This window comes from Ruditapes philippinarum, unplaced genomic scaffold (genome assembly GCF_026571515.1).
Source record: "Ruditapes philippinarum isolate M1 unplaced genomic scaffold, ASM2657151v2 ctg57_1_1_1_1, whole genome shotgun sequence".
Lineage (NCBI taxonomy): Eukaryota > Metazoa > Mollusca > Bivalvia > Venerida > Veneridae > Ruditapes > Ruditapes philippinarum.
In genome coordinates this window covers 1-20,011 of record NW_026855294.1, presented here as the reverse complement: position 1 = coordinate 20,011, position 20,011 = coordinate 1, and the positions used below count along the sequence as shown (strand labels likewise).

Here is a 20,011-nt window from a genome sequence, read left to right as displayed (position 1 = left end):
AGATCTAAACAAAAAACCCTTTTGGATGCCATCATCAACTTTCTTTATAAATTATTTTGAATCTGTCAAAATCAAATAAATCAATTCAGTCTGATGTCTCATCCATGTCGTTTTGAAAACTGATTTACCGAGGGAAACAATATTCCCTCGAATTAAATCACCCGACCAGTTTTGAAAATGGTTGCTTTTTGATTTCCCCCAAGACCTATTCGTCTGACATATTGACAAGAAAACTATTGGAATATATTTAAAAAATCTTATAATAAAATTCCTTATGATTTCCCGATAAACAAATGTAAATTTTAAATAAGACAAAAAAAAAAAAAACGTTTTCCTATCAATGACACTTATATAATCAATATGAATATATAAGTCTAGTTATTTTCAAAATTCAAATTAAATGAAACGTTTCTTTTTCAACAATCATCGTAATGTCGGGGTTTTTATTTGCAATAAAAAACCGGGGGAAGCCCAGTGATTATTTCCTTACATAAAAGGGCAATGAGAAGGAGCCAAGGAATAAAAAAAAAATTTACCCCCGCTAGGACAAAGGTTTTAAAAGAATGCGAAAGAAAGAAACAAAGTTAAATAAGAATTTTTTGGAAAATTTTGCCAAATTGGCAAAACCCGCTAGAAAAATGTGTTAAATCTTGAAATTATCATATTTTGAACATGAGAAACCCATTGAGAGAAACGAACGGGTTAAAAGGGGTTAAAAAAAGGAAAAAAAAATCTTTTATTGCCCCCAAAAATAAAAATCAGATGGGAAAAAGCGAGACAAGCTAATTTGTTGAACAAATTAATTTTTTTTTGATACCTCTTTGGGAAAAATTTTCAATAGATGTGTCTGTGAAAAAAAGTAATGAACAAAGTTCAATAATTACGTAAAGTCAAAAGAAACCTTCGTCCTGTAAAGAAAAACATGAATATATTAAAAAATTATGCGCTTCCCATTTAAAAACCATTTTTTTATCAAACCCAATTTTTTGTAAAAAAATGTTTTTAAGATTAAAAAAAAGTAAATGAAAAAAAGAAAAAAATAAATAAATGTTTAAAAATGAAAAATAGCCCCACAAAATTTTGTAAAACAAACAAAAAAAAAACAACAACAAAAAAACTTTAATTGAAGTCTTACGTTATACAGTATATAGATCTAAAAATCGCAATTTTTTGTTTAATTTTTTCTTTAAAAAAATTGTAAAAAAAAGTCATCCTTAAGATAAGTCTCGAGACAAAGTTAAAAAGGAACGACAATTTGTTCGGTTTAAGTATCTGTTAAATCTCCTATTTGACACATTAAGATAATCAATACAATACAAATTGCAGTTTGTTAAAAATGACTTGATTAACAGTGTGCTGTAAGAATTCATACAATTGCAGAAATATACAAGCTCAAACATTTGTATGTATATCATAAATCATGAAATTGAAATAAAAATGTAAATTAAACTCATTCCAAAAAGATTATCAATATATTGAATTTGAAATAAAACATAAATTTTTGTTTTATTAATTATATAAATAGAAATAAAAAGCAAAAAAACTGCTTGTTGTTGATCATAGGACCGTTTTTAACAATATTCTTTGTTGATCTTTTATTAACTACTATATGATAATGTCATTTAAATGAACCGCCTCCGTGGTCGAGGGGTTAGAGTCGATAACTTCTAATCCAATTACCTTTCTGGCGTGGGTTCCATCCCCGGGGGATGCTTTGGTAGTTTAGCGCGGGAAGGAGTCTAGTTTTTGGTGTTCTCTCCAGGAAAAATGGTTAGGGAAAATCCCCCCCTATAAAGATGAAATACTGTTGGGAAAAGGCGTAAAAAAGAAAAAACAAAAAAAATGTTTGCCAAGCTAAAAATTTAAAAATTACGAAAAAAAACAACATTTTTTAATCATTTATCTGAAAAAAGTTTTAGGCCCCTGTCCTTGATTGACCCTTGACCCCCTCACCCGAAAATAAATTAGAGGCAACTGTAGGTTTAACATTTTTAAATTTTTTCTGAAAACATATTTTTTAACCCATTGTTTTTGATTTGATTTGTCAAAGTAATAAAATAAAAATAACCACATTTATCATTTTCAAAAATTTTAAATAAATTTGCAAAAAGTCTAGAAAAAAAAAAACAAAAACATAAAGTTTTTTTCTCACAGAAAATTTAAAACAATTTTGAAATAATAGTTATTTTTGCCCCCAACGGTAAGCATTATCTTTTTCTTTTTTCACCCCTTTTCATTTATCAAACGGTATTGAAATTTAAGGAAAATGCGTACTTTGAATATAAAATTTAAAAGGGCAAAAAAAAAGAAAAAATCAATTTTTCATTTTTTACAAATTTTTTAAGGGCAAAAAATGGTATATTGTTTTCCCACCGAAATTAAGTTTTAAGAAACCGATTTTGCCCCAAAGGGAAACGAGAGGGTTAAGGTCTGGGAATTTTATCTGCTTCTCTTGCCCCGGGAATTCCCCCCAGAAATCAAAAAATTTTTGGTAGCAATTTTGCTAAGGTTACAAAATACCGGTTGGGGTCTTTGCTTTCCCTTTTTTTCTTTCCCCTAAAATGGTGGGGGCGCAAAAACCTGTGTTTTTGCCCTGGGGTTAGCCCGATAAATTTTGGGAAAAAATGTAAAAAAAAAAATGTTTTTTTTCTTTTTAAATCCCAAAGGACCCGACATGACCCAATTTTTCTAATTTTCTTTTTATCAGCTAGTAGATTACATTTAGGATTTCACCAAAACTTTAATTTGTTAACAAAGGAACACATGCCCATATTTGATTTTTTAATCTTTTTTATTAAAATAGACAAACATGTAAAGGGGTAAACTAGGGATTTTCCCCAATTCTTTATTTTCCAACGAAATAATTTTTTGTAAAATAACATAGGATTTTTTTTAATTTTTTAATTTTAAAAATTTTAAATTTTTTAAATGACAATTAGGATAAGAAGGTAAAAGGGAAGAACAGTCAAACAAAAAAACCCAAAATTTGGAACAAAAAAAGAATGATTGGGACAAAAAAGGGAAACATAGGATTTGATTTTTTTTTTGTCAAAATGAATTGTTAATAAAAAAGTAAAATAAAAATTTTAGATGTTTCATTGAAATTTGAAAAATTTAAAAATGTTACTTTTATGAAAAATTACATATATTTGGGAATTTAAAAAGTTTTTAGAGTTTTTACTTCATAAAATCGAACTTCTTTTATAAATTTTGCTAGGTTATCTAGGGGCCAAAAAAAAATTTTAATTCAATAAATTAAATCAAAACCATTTTGGTTTTGATAAAACCTATTTATTTCTTTTTCTTTTTGCATTTTAAAAAAAAAAAACCCAAAAACAAGGGGAAAACCTCAAAAAAGTTTTACTTTATTGTTTAACATAATGCCCTTTTTTAGCTGAAAAATTTTTGGAAACCCAGTTTTTTGGACGAAATATGTTAACTCCTGGGGGTTTTTTTTTTTTTTTTGAAATTTTAAAAAATTAAAAAAACTTTTTCCTTAAAAATAAATTTTTATAAAAACTTTATTTAACCCTTTTTAAACTATTAATTGTTTTAAAAAATAAAAAAAGCCTTTTTTTATGTTTTACAATATTTTGTTTTTGGAAATTTTAAATATCTTTAATAAAAAATAAGTTTTACCCCAATAAAAATTTTTTAAAAATTTTGGTTTTTTTTTGTTTTTAACTTTCTCAAAGTTTAATATACATTTTATAAATATCAAACTTTTAATTTCGGAACTATCACTAATTTGATAATAAAGTGAGTCCTTTTTGATGTTTAGCATTGTGTTGGCAATATAATCTTTATAAATAATTTTACAGAATAGACAAATCAGAAACGGGTTATACATTTTGTTTAATTTTTTTATGATTATTTCTCTTTCAAAAGTAATAAAAATCACTTTTCGATGTATGAAAAAAGTTTTTGTATTTTCTCTTTATTGGGAATTATGGTTAATGGAAAATGGTCGGATTTATGGTTAGGAACGTTGGGAAACTAGTTTTGGTCAGTAGTCAGTAACTGGTTGGAAATATGTTGGAAACGTCGCACGTCGTGACGTCTGAGCAAAACGTTGATTTCAACGCGCATTGTGTTTTGCTGGGTATATATCTTGTTTTTTATATTTAATTCTTGGTGAAAACATGGATCATCAATATAACACTATATTGGGTAAGCTAGTAAAAAATCTTGAACTTAATTTCAGTTATAAATAATTTGTTAAAAGGTTTTTTTTATAGCAAGCTCGAACGAGCTGGCGGCCGAAGGGCTGCCTCGAGCAAAGCGAACTTTACGGTAACGCGAGTACCTGCTAAGTGATGGTTTTGAAAACTTTCGTCCGAAGTACCGAATTGGACACATCGCAACTTTTCGAATTACAAGATAACGATAAAAGCCGATGTACTCTGATTGAAAACGGAAGAGTAAGACTATGGACTAAGTTTATTTCACGAATTGTATTTGAAGAAGAAGTGAAAAATTTATATATTTTATTCCATTATAACGTCATAACTGCGGCATATGTACGTTATCGGTCATTATATTCTCAAACGTAATCACAATATTATCACTATGGCAGCGATACGTCATCAAAATGCTACATTTACGTCATCATTACGTCATCATATTAAGTAACATCACCATTATTATTTTTCAAATCGTTCCATTACTGTCTGTTTTTCACCGTTTGATAACAATAACCTAAGAAGAAAAAGTATAACTATTTTATTTCCAAAGAAAATATCAGTTCTAGAAAAGAGAAATTATTAAAAGGTTCCGGAAAAAAATAAGTAAATTCTAAAATTTAGCCACTTGAGTAAACAGAACAAACCGTATGGAAAAATTTATATATTGCATTTACTTACGCTTTCTTTGTCTGCTTTATGGAATATATTGTTCATTTTGTTCTCCATAATAAGCCATTTTTAAGGTTCTTTATACAGTGTAGTCATTTTGATTTTTCACTCGATAAGAGCTAAGCAGTGTCTGCTAAAGCCACAAAGATTTGTTTCTGAAATAAAATGTTTCTTTTTTGTTATGATTTCTTGTGAATAATTCTATTTTAAGTATGATACTTTATAAAAAGATATGGAGAGAGTTTGCAAAAAAAGCTTAACAAGCTTCCTACTCAATCCGTAAATTTTTATTTTATGTACTTTATTATGTAAATGTGTGGATTATAAATACAATATTGTTTAAACTAAAAGACATGTTGTTGAATGGCAACCAGATTGTCATACATTGAAAGCGTAGAGCTACGATGAAAAATTGAAATTGTACTCTTTTTTTATTTTATATAGAACATAGCGGGGCAACCTTAACGCATTCTAACTATGCTGCCTACTGTGTGATATAAGTAAAAAGGTCATGGGCAGAGCAGACCATTTCATATACTTGACGTATCAACAAATTCATCAAATTATAGTATAATGTCAGTCTTAAAAGTTTTTTATAGCTATGTGAATCCGTTTTAATATTCCTTGAAAAGAGCAATTAACAACAATCATAACACTACATTTCAATGAAAGAAAATCCAATGCAGAATCAGTCAGTATGTGCGATCTGATTATGGTTGGTACTGTTCGCTCCTCAGTTAATACTTATTTTGGAAATTTTTCGACAAATAAAACATGATTTTGCCCATGGCGAACAGTCCATTTTATATAATTAGTGAGGTAAGGTCTAAAATATATTGAATAATATTACGCTGCATTCTTTGAGATGAAAAAACAAACAAAACAATTTAACTATATTAGAATAAATGGTTACAAGCTTACTGTGCTGGATGACAGTAGGTGTAAACAGAGAGCGTTGACAGTATCTTGCATTTACTTAGTACCGTCAACATTTTCGAATATTGCCTTTTTGGACGTTTTTAAAGGATGCATTTATTCTTTTTTTCATTTAAAGATCGTGTCATATTTTGGAATTGCTACATTGTCACATTTAAATACCCCTTTTCAAGTTTCGGCATTGTCTCATTGCACTACAAAACCATACAAAGAGAAAGAGAGATGGTCAATATTCGATATCTTTTAACGTTTTCTTTACAACATGTTACAAACTGATCGTTGAACATATCAAATAACAGCAGGAAATGTTAAATGAGTTGACAATCAATAGACAAAAAATGTCCCCTTTAGTTACATGCACAACCAAAATATGTAGGACTCTCAATTTGAAAGATAAAAAGAAAAGATAAAAATGTTTGCGAGCAATGACGTTCAACATATCGATTATGTGTCATCTAGTGATTGCTGTCCTGTGTTGTATTGCTTTTCATTAAATGATCACATTGAAGTGGTCTTATAATGATTATTAATGATAAAAATTAATCATTTAAACTTAATCTTATTAAGAGTTGTAAGGTTAAAGTCCGAAATGTCTAAAAACGTATGAGTCATTATTTGCAAAACCATAAAAATCCTATACTGGCGGCCATATTTACCACAGTATCTTATGCCAGATATTATGTGTCAAAGATTGTGTTTGTTTGTTTAAAACACATAAGAATAGCATATAACTCTAGATATTGCATTATTTTGCAAAATATTGTAAATTGACTAACGGTTATCTCAAAATACCGGATTTTGGCGGCCATTTTGAATTTTAGCCGCCATTTTGATTTTTAGGCTTGGGTCTGGATCCAAATCAGCTAGACAGACATCTGGATCCAAATCAGATAGACAGACATCAAACTAGGATATTCCAAAGTGGTTTGCTTGTAAAATTAAAAGAACGATTATATGTACTTTGACTCTAACTACTATGTAATAAGCGCAAGCTACCAATTAATAATGTAAAAATTCACAAGTGGTATAAGAGGTGTAGTGCGAACAAACCCGTATAATCTGCGCAATAACTTGGGCTATTGATCATTTCTTTAAAGTTTTATTGAAATTGTATTTGTGGTATGAGAGGTGAAATCCGGACAAACTTTAAGCAAAACAAATAATTAAAGGACCATAACTCTGACAAAATATCATTAAACCAAACAAAATGCGATATATTGCACACTTAGACTTGGTATTGATCATTTCTGTAAAGTTTGGATGAAAATGAAATAGCAGTTTTTAAAGAGTGGTTGTAAAAAACAAAAAATACTTTTTTTTCAAGAGTCATAACCCAGCTTAAATCAGTGAAATATGAACAATAATTTGTGCTGCAGTAAACTCAGCAGAACGTTTCATTGAAATTGCATCAGTGGTATAAGAGAGTCTGGACAAACTTCAAAAATAAAAATCATTAAAAGGGCCACATCTCTAACAAAAAATCATTAAACCGAAAATGATGAGGATATGCACAACTAAACTTGAAACTGATAATTAATGTTAAGTTATGATGAAATTTTACCAATGGTTTTTGAGGAGAAGTCCGGACAAGTTTTGTGTCACACAGACAAAGGACAACAGAGAAATTATCCCTACATGTGGGCACTACTCCGTAGAAGCGACAAAAATCCAGTCAATGCGATTAAACGTTTACCTATGTTATGCGTTTAAATTAATAAATCATACACGTGAAAACGTTCTCTTCTAAATTCTATCAGAACATGAAACGTTCTCTTCAAATTTCGTTCATTACACTAACAATAATTTCATGGAACGTGATATAAATGAACGGTGAACTATTTTACCAAGACTATCGCGGTTATTTTTAACATTTCAATACGTTTAAATAGCTATAATACACTCTAGAAAAAATCGATACAAATATAAGAACATATATATATTTCCTCTTATATTTTTGGCTTGGGTTTATTTCACACCGACAGCGTAATAGTATTATAGCGATTTTACTGGTAGACAATATAAGATATTATTTTAGGCATAAGCTAGCACCTGAGAGAAACCAGCAACGGTAGCGGTATATCTCCCTTACATGAAATAATTCAAAAGTCTCTGGTGGAATTCTAACTAACAGCGTTGAGTTGAAATTTATTTGAGTCAACGAGCTTTAAAACTCGTTTTTTTAAACGAAATACATACGAGCGATCAAAATGAATCAAAATAACTTATAAATTAATACTTTTAAAATAAAAATGATGAAATGCATTATAGAATTTTCCCTCTAAATAATGTGTCAAAAAGCTTATTTCAGATGTGCACTATACATTTTATCGTCGGCAATAAACGTTGTGCATTATCTTACTTAAACATTGATAAATCAAATATATTGATTTAATCAGATAAAGTTTTAACCTTACCTGCCTTATCTGTTACAAATTGTCCATTTACATGTTTAACGCCTATTATATTACAGTGTGTACGGTACACAAAGGAATGAGTTCAAGATATTATGAAAATAAGACAGGGATGGATATTGACCGTGAAAGAATAACATCAAAATTACTATCACATATATTGGATAAAAATGGTTTGAATAAATATGCTTCTGAATTATCAGAGAGGAACATGCACATGAAAGAGTTCACTGAAACATTTCTTTGTGGGTCATACAACATGGCTAGTGGTGGTTCTGCAGAAGGAACTAAGATACAAGGGGGAGATGCAGACCTAATGGGAATTTTGAAAGGTGTTGAAGCCTTAGAAATACACAAATATATACCAAAATTTGGAATTGAACTGCTTATTGAAAGAGATGGATGCAGTCCAGGTTATGTGAAACTGGTTTGCAGGAAATTTGACATGTTAGACCTTTCAGTAAATATACCAAATGGCACACTTGGTCGACAATTTGTATCAATGTTACCTGAGTTAGAGACGAAATTTGGAAATGAGACATACATATCAAGTACTCAATTCAAAAAGTTTATCCATTGGAATGAATACATATTCCCAGATAAGTTTACAGACACGGCTATAACAATTAGTGGACATCACGTAAAAGTAAAAACTTTACTTGGGGAAGTGGACTATGTTACAGCAATAGAATGTGGCAGTTGGCCTAAATGTGCACATGAATGGCTTAACCGTTCAAGAAAATATCAATGGCCAAGTAAAGAGTTTCTACAATCTTTACAAGATAAATGCAAGTGCTATGTTGTACCTACTGGAGACGACTCTTCACCCATTGCAGACATACAATGGAGACTATCATTCGTCACGATTGAACGTGAACTTGTTTGGCAAATGAATGATATACAGTTGAAATGCTTTATTATTTTGAAGATTCTGATGAAAAACGACACACCTGCATTACCAAACAATACACTGAAAACGTATCATTTAAAAAATGCAATGTTTTGGCTGGTAGAAGAAACACCAGCAGAACAATGGAGCGCACATTTGTTGCATGCACGAGTTATTGAATGTTTGGAGAAGATAATTCAATATGTTAGAAATAAATGCTTACCTCATTATATATTGCCAGAAAATAACTTGTTTAGAAACAGATTTATGACTAGTGCTGAAACTAAAGATACAATAACTTGTTTAGAAAATATGCAAGGAAATGTTTTGAAGATTGTCAGAGACATGTATGCTTCTTCTGAGAACATTTTCAATGACCAAAGGGTTTTCGATTATTTCAACAACGATATACGAAATTTAATAATTGTCATAAGTTTACGATGCAGCTCTAGTCATATTATTAATTACAAAGAGAAATTTTGTCAAAAATTTGCGAAAGAAAGTAAATTGGTAGTTGAAGGTATAAATGTAGCAATTTCAAAAGCTATGTATATCGAAAGCACAAACAACAAAAGCAAAATAAGGGGCGTATCTGAAGAAATTAAACTGTATCTTTGTACCACATTAAAGACGACTGCTCTGAGTTACCTTTATAGGGCCCTTTTTGAATTTCATAGCAGAAATTATACAACTGTTATAACACTCATTAAAGTTATTGCTTCAAAGATGAAGGAATATGGTTCACATTTGCAAGATGTGAGATTTACTAATGCAGATAATGCCTACCTTCCAGACTTCTTAATTTTAGAACAAAATATTAAAGGCAACATGTGTGTTACCAGAATGATTCAACTTACCCTTTCATTACTACTTATGTTTCTTTCAAACTATCATTTAAGAAATATACAAACATGCCATCATTGTAGAATTCAGGGGTCAATAAGGTTCTAAGGGGATTGTACATTCGTTTTACTCTGAATTGAGAAACACGTGTTGCTGTTGTTGTACTAGTTTTTATTATATAGGCACATGACCACTATATTTTTAGGTAACAACATTAGGTTACAAAACACTAAATCAATTACAACAGTGAATACCTAACATACCCCCATACTTATTTAACAGTTATCATTTACTGCTTGATAAATGTCACTCTTGTTAATTAACTGAAAGTAAGTGTTCAATAGTTCTAACCAAATTAACACTGTATCATTTGTATAAACACATGTGCTGAACTTTGTACAAGTAACAGAACTCTATAACAATTACAGCAAAAATTACAAAATTAGGTACAACACTAAAAGAAAAAAAACGTTTAAAACAAAAGCTTTGATTGTATAATCATTGTTATCCAGAAACTAAAGTAGCAACTAAATATATGTATTCACTAAAGATCAGTATCTCCAATAGACTTCAGTACAAAACTTTCTTTTTAATAAATGTACACCATTTTTTATGAACATTAAACTTGATTAAAATAAAAATATCTGCTGACATGATTCTTTCATTCGCACACAATTCACACTTAGGGGATTATTATGCCCCTTTAACACTGATTTGATTCACAAATTTAACTTATCAGGTTTCTTTATTGTGCGACTTGAACGTCGAAGCTCAGTAACAGGCAGATTTGCAGAAGTTTCAGGAACAACTGGTATCTTTGTTGGTTGCTTAACAACTTCAGCCGGAATCTCAGATGGTCGTTCAGTAACTACCAAATTAGGATCTTGTGACTGTAACCTTGACGGATAAACATCAGCTGCTCGAATCTGATCTGCGTGCCGTTTCCATGATACACCAGGACTAATTTCTACTCTATATGAGACCGGACCAGTTTGCGTTTTAATTACTCCTGGAATCCATTTTTCATACTTTTCACGATAATCACGTATCATAACAGTATCCTCCACTAAATAATTTCTATCAGATGTAGATCTTACCATTTTCGATTGCGCTTTCTCAACCCGATTTTGTAAACTTGGTCTGAATTTATCGAAACGAGTAGTAAGTGTACGCCCAAACATCAGTTTTGCAGGTGTCTCCTTTGTTGTGCTATGCTCACTATTTCTATACTGCATTAAAAATCTAGATAATTTTGTCTGTAAAGTTCCAGAGTCATTTTTAGAAGCTTTTAATGCTTGTTTAAATGTTTGCACAAATCGCTCTGCCAATCCGTTTGTTTTTGGATGATATGGTGCTCCTCTAATATGTTTAACACCATTCTGACTTAAGAATTTCTGAAATTCATCACTAATGAACTGAGGTCCATTGTCGCTCACTAGTTCATCGCAAATACCAAAATCTGCAAATATTGATCGCAAAATCTCTATTGTCTTCGAAGTGGTTGTTGTTTGCATAATTTTAACTATTGGCCACTTTGAATAAGCGTCGACTAACACAAAAAACATGTATCCCATAAATGGACCTGCGAAATCAACATGAACTCGAGACCATGGTCTACTAGGATATTCCCACGGATGTATTGGTGCTTCCGGTGGACTGGACTTTGACATCATGCACCCAGAACATGACTGTGCGATGCTCTCTAGATCAGTGTCTATTCCGGGCCAATACACATAGCTACGAGCAAGGGACTTCATTTTAACTATACCAACATGTCCAACATGTAGCTCATTAAGAACAGCTTGTCTTAATGTTGTGGAATGACTAATCGTATACCCCACATTAGGCAACCTTGGTATACAGAAAGTTCTTTGAATCTAGTTTTGTAAGGTTCATACACTCTTGACATTTCACTTATTTCATGTCCTTTGATTACATGTTCATACACTTTTGACAGAACTAAGTCTCTTTGTGTTGCTTAAGCAACTTGATTGCTTGTAATAGGTAATTTATCAAACTGGTGACTGTAAAATATGTCAGTTTCATCTAACTGATGACTTTCAACATACTGCAATGGCAATCTAGATAATCCGTCACAGTTACCGTGATGCTTTGTGTACTTATACTGAATTTCGAAACGGTATCCGCTGAGAAATAAGGCATATCGTTGCAGTCGAGCAGCTGTAGTCGAACAAATGCCTTTCTTCGGACCAAAAAATTGACAAGAGAGGTTTATTATCCGTAATCAAACAGAAAACTCTCGACCAAATACATATGGATGAAATTTCTTAATTCCCCAAACTATGGATAAGCCCTCTTTATCTATTTGACTATAGTTTCTCTCCGCGGATGAGAGACTACGAGACGCAAATGCAATTGGTCGTTCTGTTCCATTCGGCAGTCTATGACTTAGTACGGCACCAAGGCCAAAAGAACTCGCGTCACAAGCTAAAATAACTGGCAAGTCTGGATCATAATTGACCAACACAAGATCTGACGTGATCATTTTCTTGACTGTCTGAACTGCCTTATCACAATCACTTGTCCATTTCCAACGTGCATTTTTTCTGTAGTAATTGGTGTAATGGATGTAGTATTGTTGAGAGATTTTTCAAGGAATTTGGCATAATACTGTACTAGACCTAAAGAATGATCTCAGATCTTTCACATTCTTAATTTCAGGTGCATTTACAATTGCAGCAATTTTTGCATCTGTCTTGTGGAGTCCATCCGCATCAATTTCATGCCCACAAAATTCAACTTTTGGCTCCATAAACTTACATTTCTCTACATTTACGCGAAGACCATACTCGTCTAACCTCTTTAATACTTGTTCAAGGATTTCAAGATGTTCCTTGTCATCAGATCCCGTTATGATCATATCATCAAGAATAACTTGAACATTAGGAATGTCTTCCATGATCTGCTCAATTAACCGTTGAAATATAGCTGGCGCGGAAGCCACACCGAATACAAGACGGTTGTACCGGAATAAACCTTTATGAGTTGATATCGTTAAGAACTTCTTACTTTCATCATCAACTTCAAGTTGCAAGTACGCGTTTTTTTAGTCAATTTTAGAGAATTTCTTGCCTTTCCCTAGAGATGCGAAGATATGTTCAATTTGTGGAAGAGGATGCTGGTCGACTTCTAAGACTGGATTGATGGTGACTTTAAAAACACCACATATCCTAATGTCCCCATTTGACTTAGAACTGTACTATAGGAGTAGCCCATCCCTGTGAGTAACTTTTCAAGAACACCTTCACTTACTAAACGTTCTAACTCAGCTTCAAATTTTTTACTTTACTGCAAAGCCACAGTCCTAGCTTTATAAAATTTTGGATTTTGAATTCGGCTTCAGTTTTTAAGTAGCTTTGTAGCCATTTTACTTTGCCTAAAGTACTTTGAAAACATTTGCATATTTAGACTTCAAATTTTAACTTTTTCATTACATCAATACTATTCACTTCTGAATTGAGTGACTTAATTTTCATGCCAATTCAAACTGTAACCTCCGTAACCCACTCGCGTCCGAACAACGTCTACTACCATGTTCCACTACATACAAGTTCAACATTTCACATTGCCCATTTTGTTCTACTGTACATTTCATGCATCCAACTGGTTTCAACACTTCCCCAGAATAGGTTTTCAGTTGTATATCAGTTTTTTTTCCAATTCCGCACTTGGCCAGAGTCTAAAACAATCCTCCTTAGATATTACCGACACACCCGAACCTGTGTCTAGTTCCATTTTCAAGATTTGTCCATTCACAGTAGGAGTTACCCAGATAACTTTCTTATAATTTCCCTGATCATCGTGATCCATTTGAAATAAGCAATGTCCAAGATCTAAATCATCTCCTCTATACCATGAACTTGCCCTTTTTATTTTTACTTTTATGTCCTTTTTGCTTTTTTGGAACATTGTCAAACTTGTTTGTCCTACATGCAGGTGAAATATGTCCCTTTTTACCACAAAAGTTACAGATCGCATCTTTAAAACGACAAGCATCTGGGGTGTGGTTTTTACGATTACATCTGTAACATTCCCTTTGAATTAGGTCCTTTTTTATTTGTACAGGTGTCTTGTTAAAACTAGATGTCACTTTATGCATAGATGCAGCGCCGCCTGCCGTTTGATGCAACTCTTTAACGTCCTTTTGTGCACATTCCATAGAGATGGATAACTGAAGAGCCCTCTCGTACGTTAAATCTTTCTCACTCAAGAGTCGTTTCTGAATATTTTCATTTGTCAACCCACAAACTAGTCTATCTCGAAGTGCATCATTTAATCCCTCTCCAAATTTACAATGTTGTGAAAGCTTTCGTAAATTCACATTAAAATCACTAATACTTTCGTCAGCCCTTTGGTCACGCTTCCAGAAACGGAACCTTTCAGCAATAAACAAGTGGAGCAGGATTGAAGTGGCTCGATAATAGTGTTGTTAACTCAGCGTATGACTTGTCCTTTGGTAAAGCTGGAGATGTCAAATCTCTCAAAGTTGAGTAAGTTTTAGACCCTACCAGGGCCAGGAGAGCTGGTACCCTTTTGTCATCAGCAACATCATTAATTATGAAATACTGATCTAGTCTTTCCATATAACAAGTCCAGGATTCGCCACTAAAGTCGAATGGATCAATTTTGCCAATTAAGGATGACATTATTTCGGATAATCAATTACGGATACTACAAAGTTCAGTAATTTCGTTGCATATAATGTTCTTAGAACCACAAAACCATTTAGCAGATAATTTGCTATAACGTTTTCCTCGTCGCCACTGTAGAATTCAGGGGTCAATAAGGTTCTAAGGGGATTGTACATTCGTTTTACTCTGAATTGAGAAACACGTGTTGTTGTTGTTGTACTAGTTTTTTATTATATAGGCACATGACCACTATATTTTTAGGTAACAACATTAGGTTACAAAACACTAAATCAATTACAACAGTGAATACCTAACAATCATGTCATAAAAGAGTTGTCGGCTACATAAAACAGCAAGCCTGTTCAAAACAAAAAAAGCTATTTTACCCCGTCAATTTGAACTGTTTAGGCTATTGTTATCTTTTGCTCGGAAATGAGGTATCTGCTTATGTGACGTTTTGTAGATCGTTGCTGATTTTGCCATCGGTTGTTAATGCTGCCTTGTATCACATTGCGTGCATGATAAATAAAAGACTGTCAGTTCGCTGTTAATATTTTTCTTGCTTCTTTTTACAATAAGATGTACTAATGTATCAAATGAATAGATATTTCACATTAGTGTGGTTTGGATTTTGTTGTTATTTCTGCCTATCAATATTATGTCAAATATTTTGCTACTTTCATTCGCAATCAACAGCTAATTATATCAATAACAACTTAAAAGTACTCCATTGATAGCAATAAAAAAGAGAAAACAGTAAACGTCAATCAAAAACAGCAATTAATTACATTGACTGTTAACAATATCGTCTATTTAAAAACATTTTTAACCAAAAATTCATACACTATTAAAACATTAGATCCTAGCCATTAACTTTTAAATTAATTTGTTAAAGAACACTTAAGGCTTTTTAAAAAAAATAAATAAAAGATTTCTGGCCTTTACGGAATAATCTTTTAGATAGTAACCCACAACAAAATCGAATTAAAGTTGACCAAAAACAAATGTTTGTATTACATTTAATAAAATAAGTAATATAAAATATATATATTATTATATTAAATATTATTATTATATATATATATTTTATTAGCAATGAATAATTAGATGCTGCAAACATATCACCAATTTATATTGGAACGGGGAACCTAGCATTACCTATCATTTAATTATTATAGATAAAAAAAGTAAAGGTAAACAGTACTCAAAACGACTGAAAGGTTTTTCTTGCTAAAGGAAACAAGGATGTCTGTGTCTATGGGTTTTCTTTAAATTATGTATTTTCTTATTTCCTAAAACAATTTTTTAAATATTAAACTTTTAAAATTTTCCAAAAATAGAAATGAACAAAAAAAAAAAACAAAAAAAACAAAAAAAAAATTTCAGGGAATGTTAATACTTTTGATATGAATTATGATTTTGGGTTTCGTTCAGTTTTCGACCGTACTAAGGCCTTTTTAAAATTTAAACCCATTTTTCCCTTTTTGGGTTTAGCAAGTTATCCCCTTTTAAAGAAGATGAAATATAATTTTACATGGTACGCTATTTTTGACAAATAGTTTACGCAAACCGTTTTTTTACCAAAGTGTACAACAGTTTTTTAAGTTCAATAAAATTGCTTTTTGCTGCAGAGGAAAAAATCTTAGTTAATTTTATAGAACAGATAACTAAGGAATTTGTTTATTGCTGCATAATTACATAAATACCCGGTTAATGGACGTAACCCTTCTGTTTATGTTGTGACGAATTGCAATTTCCCTTTCATTGTACACGTCATGCCATATATTCCATGTTAAATTATTAAATCCTTAAAAATCAACAGCGGCTTGTGAAGAACTACATCAAGGCTATGCGTGTTTCACCATGAACTGTTGGTTTCAACGAAATAATCCTTGGTGTTGAATTACACAAAAAAGAGTGTATTCAAACCTGAAAATTATCTTCTAACAAAAAATGAGACTGAAGATCAACAAGGCAAAGGCAACATTCACAGGACGTAGTCCTAAAGAAAGTCTGATTGATTATATAACAGGTTTTAGCTTAAATAACATAGTAGGCGAGGGTATGGTAACGACTGTTTCATATTCAGTAAGGATCCTGTTTCATATCCAGCAAACGTACCGAGTCAATTTGTGTTAAACAAAGGCGATGACAGCAAATTTATATACATGTAATGTATTTTGAGAAATAATGCTCATATTGAAATTTATTATTAAGTTTATAAAGTTTCATCAAAATAAGAAGGAACTTACTCATAATTGTCAACTGCAATTTAGCAACACAAGATTTTGAAAAAGTAATTCATCACTACGTAAACAACCATGAAGGAAATAAATAAACAAACAAACAAACAAACATAAAAGAATAATTAAATACTTGTCCTGCAAAGAACTAACTAAAAGCTATTTTAAAAGATTTTTAAAATCATTCCAAACCAATCTGAAAACTGTTCCAAATATGATGATAATAATGATTTAAATATCAAAGCATGAACACCATTAGAGAAAATGTCAAAGTTGGCGACAGCTCATCCCAAAACATTGGAGAAAATAGTTAAATATAAATAAATACAATATATGTATCTTGTCAAACATCGACTGTAGTGAAGAAGAACAACTTGATACTTAAGACAGTAACAACTGATTACTTTATTTATGCAGTTTTAAAACATTTTACTGAATATTCAAATTGAAACAAAATGAAATTAACATTCATGTGTTTGATTTGGCAGTTTTGTATATTTCAAATTAAGACCATCCAGAATTGATATATAGCTGTACATTCATGTTGCAAAATTTATGTTTAAATAAAAAACATTCCACAAGGGTTGCATGTCTCAATGGTGTCACTTCTTGTTAAATAAAATTCATCAGCGCCAACAATTTATAAGGATTCATCTGACAATTTTATTTCAAAGATTTAAATCAAGATGCATCACAGATGTGCATTTGAACATGTGAAAAGTATGTGCAACTTTTGAGTTGTAAAATTAATCAAAATCAAAGGAACTTTTTATAAAAAAATTAAGCTTTTTGATAGAAAAATAGCTTTTTAGAAAGACGTACATAATGACATGCATAGTATGACGTAAAATTAGTATTGGCATAGTATACATTTTTGCTTTTTATCTGGATACTTCCATGTCTGGGGCGTCCCGTGGCCGAGTGGTTAAGGTCGTTGACTTCAAACCACTTGCCCCTCACCGCTGGGGTTCGAACCCCGACAGGGACTTTGGATTCTTTCATGTGAGGAAGCTATCCAGCTAGCTTACGGAACGTGGTGGTTCTACTCAGGTGCCCGTTCGTGCCTGAAAATAATGCACGGGAATGGACCGCGAGGTCTTTCTCCACCATAAAGCTGGAACTCGCGATATGACCAAAACTGTGTCGATTGAGTAAACACAAAACTAAAAAAAAAAACAAAAAAAATTCATGTCTTAATCAAATAAACTTTTATTTTAAAATTTTTGAAATAAAAATATTAAAAATTTAACATTTGGGATGAAAATTTTAAAAACCAGAATTCCATCTTTTTGTATCTCCACAACTTTTATTTTCTCCTGTTTTTTAAAAATACCCGAATAATTGAAGGGTTCAGTCTGCAACCTCAGGCCAAAATGTTGTAAACCCTTACTACTTTCCCTTAAATAAAAGGGGTTTTTTTTTAAAAAAAAATTTCGATTGTCTAGAAACAAAATTTTATTTTGATATAAAAATTTTTTTAAAACAATAATAAAAATATTTAATAACTTGCCAGATATATTATTAGTTATGAATATTTTGACAGGTAATAATGGCTCTATATACATGTTGTTTTCATATATGTATAACACGAACCGCTCGGCAAAGTCTATGTTGCAAACAGTCGTTTATATCCGATAAAATACAGAAAACTTTCTTTATCGTAGAAGCAAAGAAATTACTTCATGAATTGGCGGCAGCCGTGTATATATATGTATTTGATATTATATCATTTAATCAAAAGCATCGTTAAAAACGTATATCATTATGAATAAAATTATATTACATTTGTACACCATTTGGCTGCATCATTTATCAATGCAATATGTTTTTCAAATCAGACTCTAATGGTGTTTTGCTGATAAATTGAAATTACATGTAATGCTAAAAATAATAACTATTGCAATTTATTACAAGATATCTCAACATGCATTTTATTGTCAACCTTCTCTGTTGTTACAATTTTGTTTGTGTGCTGTATTTTTGTCTTGTCATACATATTATATTATAGTGTACATCCTCAAGGGTCATGCTGCTTTACGTTATTCGAAATAAAAATACATATCAACTTATTTCTAACAGAAATCAGAAGACATAGTTTCAATTTCCTCTCGGCCAAAACGATTAACGTACCTGTGGAAATCTGGCTGCACATACAAAAGTGATGGGTACAGCTGATAAATGGAGACGCGGATAGTGTATGGCTTCTTTATGCCCCATTTAAAACAACAACGTTTCTATAGTTATCTGAATAAGAAATAAATAATACCATTTATTGTCACGTTTGATTGCCTGTTTCCCCCTCTCAAGATAACAAACCCTAATTTAGACGCGTTTGGTTTGCTTCTGACTTTCTCTGATAACTCTTAATAAGCAAAGACGCTTGCTATTTATATTAGATATCTGGGTTTCGAATCCCGGTCAGATCAACCATAAAATCTTGTAGTTTGTAGGTTAAATTACTGATGTGAAAATTATTTAAAAAATGGCCCAAAATATGCAATAAAAAGTATGCTTATGATTAAATAATTAAAAAATAGTACATAAATGATCTTCTAATGCATGCGGGGTTTTTTGGCGCTAAAGTTGGCGGTGAAATATCCAAATTGCAGAGCCAGGCTTTGAGCGGGGATTAAACACCATACAATTGAGCAGAAACTTAACGGGATTCCTCGCTTTTCCCTGGTACTTAAGGGACAGTGGCTACAACTGACAAATACATTACCAATGTCAATGATGTTGGAATACGAGTAGCACCGGAACCACCTATCACTAGCTTTACATCTCCTTTCTTATCAACAACAATACTAGGGCACATTGCTGTCAGGGCGCTCGGGTTCTGCTAAAATTTGGGTTTTTAAAGGCGGACTGTTGTATTCTGTTAAATTTTTAATGAAAATTCCTAATTGATTTTATTAATAAATCCCATTTTTTGTCCGGACGACTTTGACCCAAAGTTTTAAAAAAATTAATGATATTTCTAGAAAAAAAAAAGATTTACACATTTTTATAAAAAAAAATTTCGCATATTCAAATGCCGTTCGTTAGAAAATAAATGTCAAACGTAATTTTTTATCCCCAAAATTATTTTTATGTTAATAAAGCTTATAGTATTTTTTTATATTGAAATACAGTCTTCAACAATTTTTTTTTTCTGGGTATTTTAAAAATTCCCCCTGACATTCTT

The 20,011-nt window shown here is 31.4% G+C and overlaps 2 protein-coding genes across 2 annotated transcripts; one reads left to right on the top strand and one right to left on the bottom strand.

Annotated features, from left to right (window-relative positions):
* The first annotated feature begins 8,312 nt into the window (after window positions 1-8,312).
* On the top strand, window positions 8,313-10,040 carry LOC132742786 (uncharacterized). Its single transcript, XM_060731260.1, has one exon. It carries the CDS (start codon window positions 8,313-8,315, stop codon window positions 10,038-10,040), a length of 1,728 nt encoding a protein of 575 aa, XP_060587243.1.
* Window positions 10,041-10,651: 611 nt separating this feature from the next.
* Window positions 10,652-19,642, bottom strand: LOC132742823 (uncharacterized protein K02A2.6-like). The gene is made up of 4 exons (XM_060731314.1): window positions 19,550-19,642; window positions 13,911-14,259; window positions 12,565-12,974; window positions 10,652-11,809 (listed from the first exon to the last, which is right to left on the bottom strand). Exons 1-4 carry the CDS (start codon window positions 19,640-19,642, stop codon window positions 10,652-10,654), a joined length of 2,010 nt encoding a protein of 669 aa, XP_060587297.1.
* Between the last annotated feature and the right edge of the window lie 369 nt (window positions 19,643-20,011).

Coding starts and splice junctions, on each gene's coding strand:
- LOC132742786 (XM_060731260.1), top strand. CDS start 8,313: ATGGATATTGACCGTGAAAGAATAACATCAAAATTACTATCACATATA.
- LOC132742823 (XM_060731314.1), bottom strand. CDS start 19,642: ATGTGCCCTAGTATTGTTGTTGATAAGAAAGGAGATGTAAAGCTAGTG. Junction 12,975..13,910: donor TGCGATCTGTAACTTTTGTG/GTAAAAAGGGAC, acceptor TGCAACTTGAAG/TTGATGATGAAAGTAAGAAG. Junction 11,810..12,564: donor CATTCTTTAGGTCTAGTACA/GTATTATGCCAA, acceptor TTACAAAACTAG/ATTCAAAGAACTTTCTGTAT.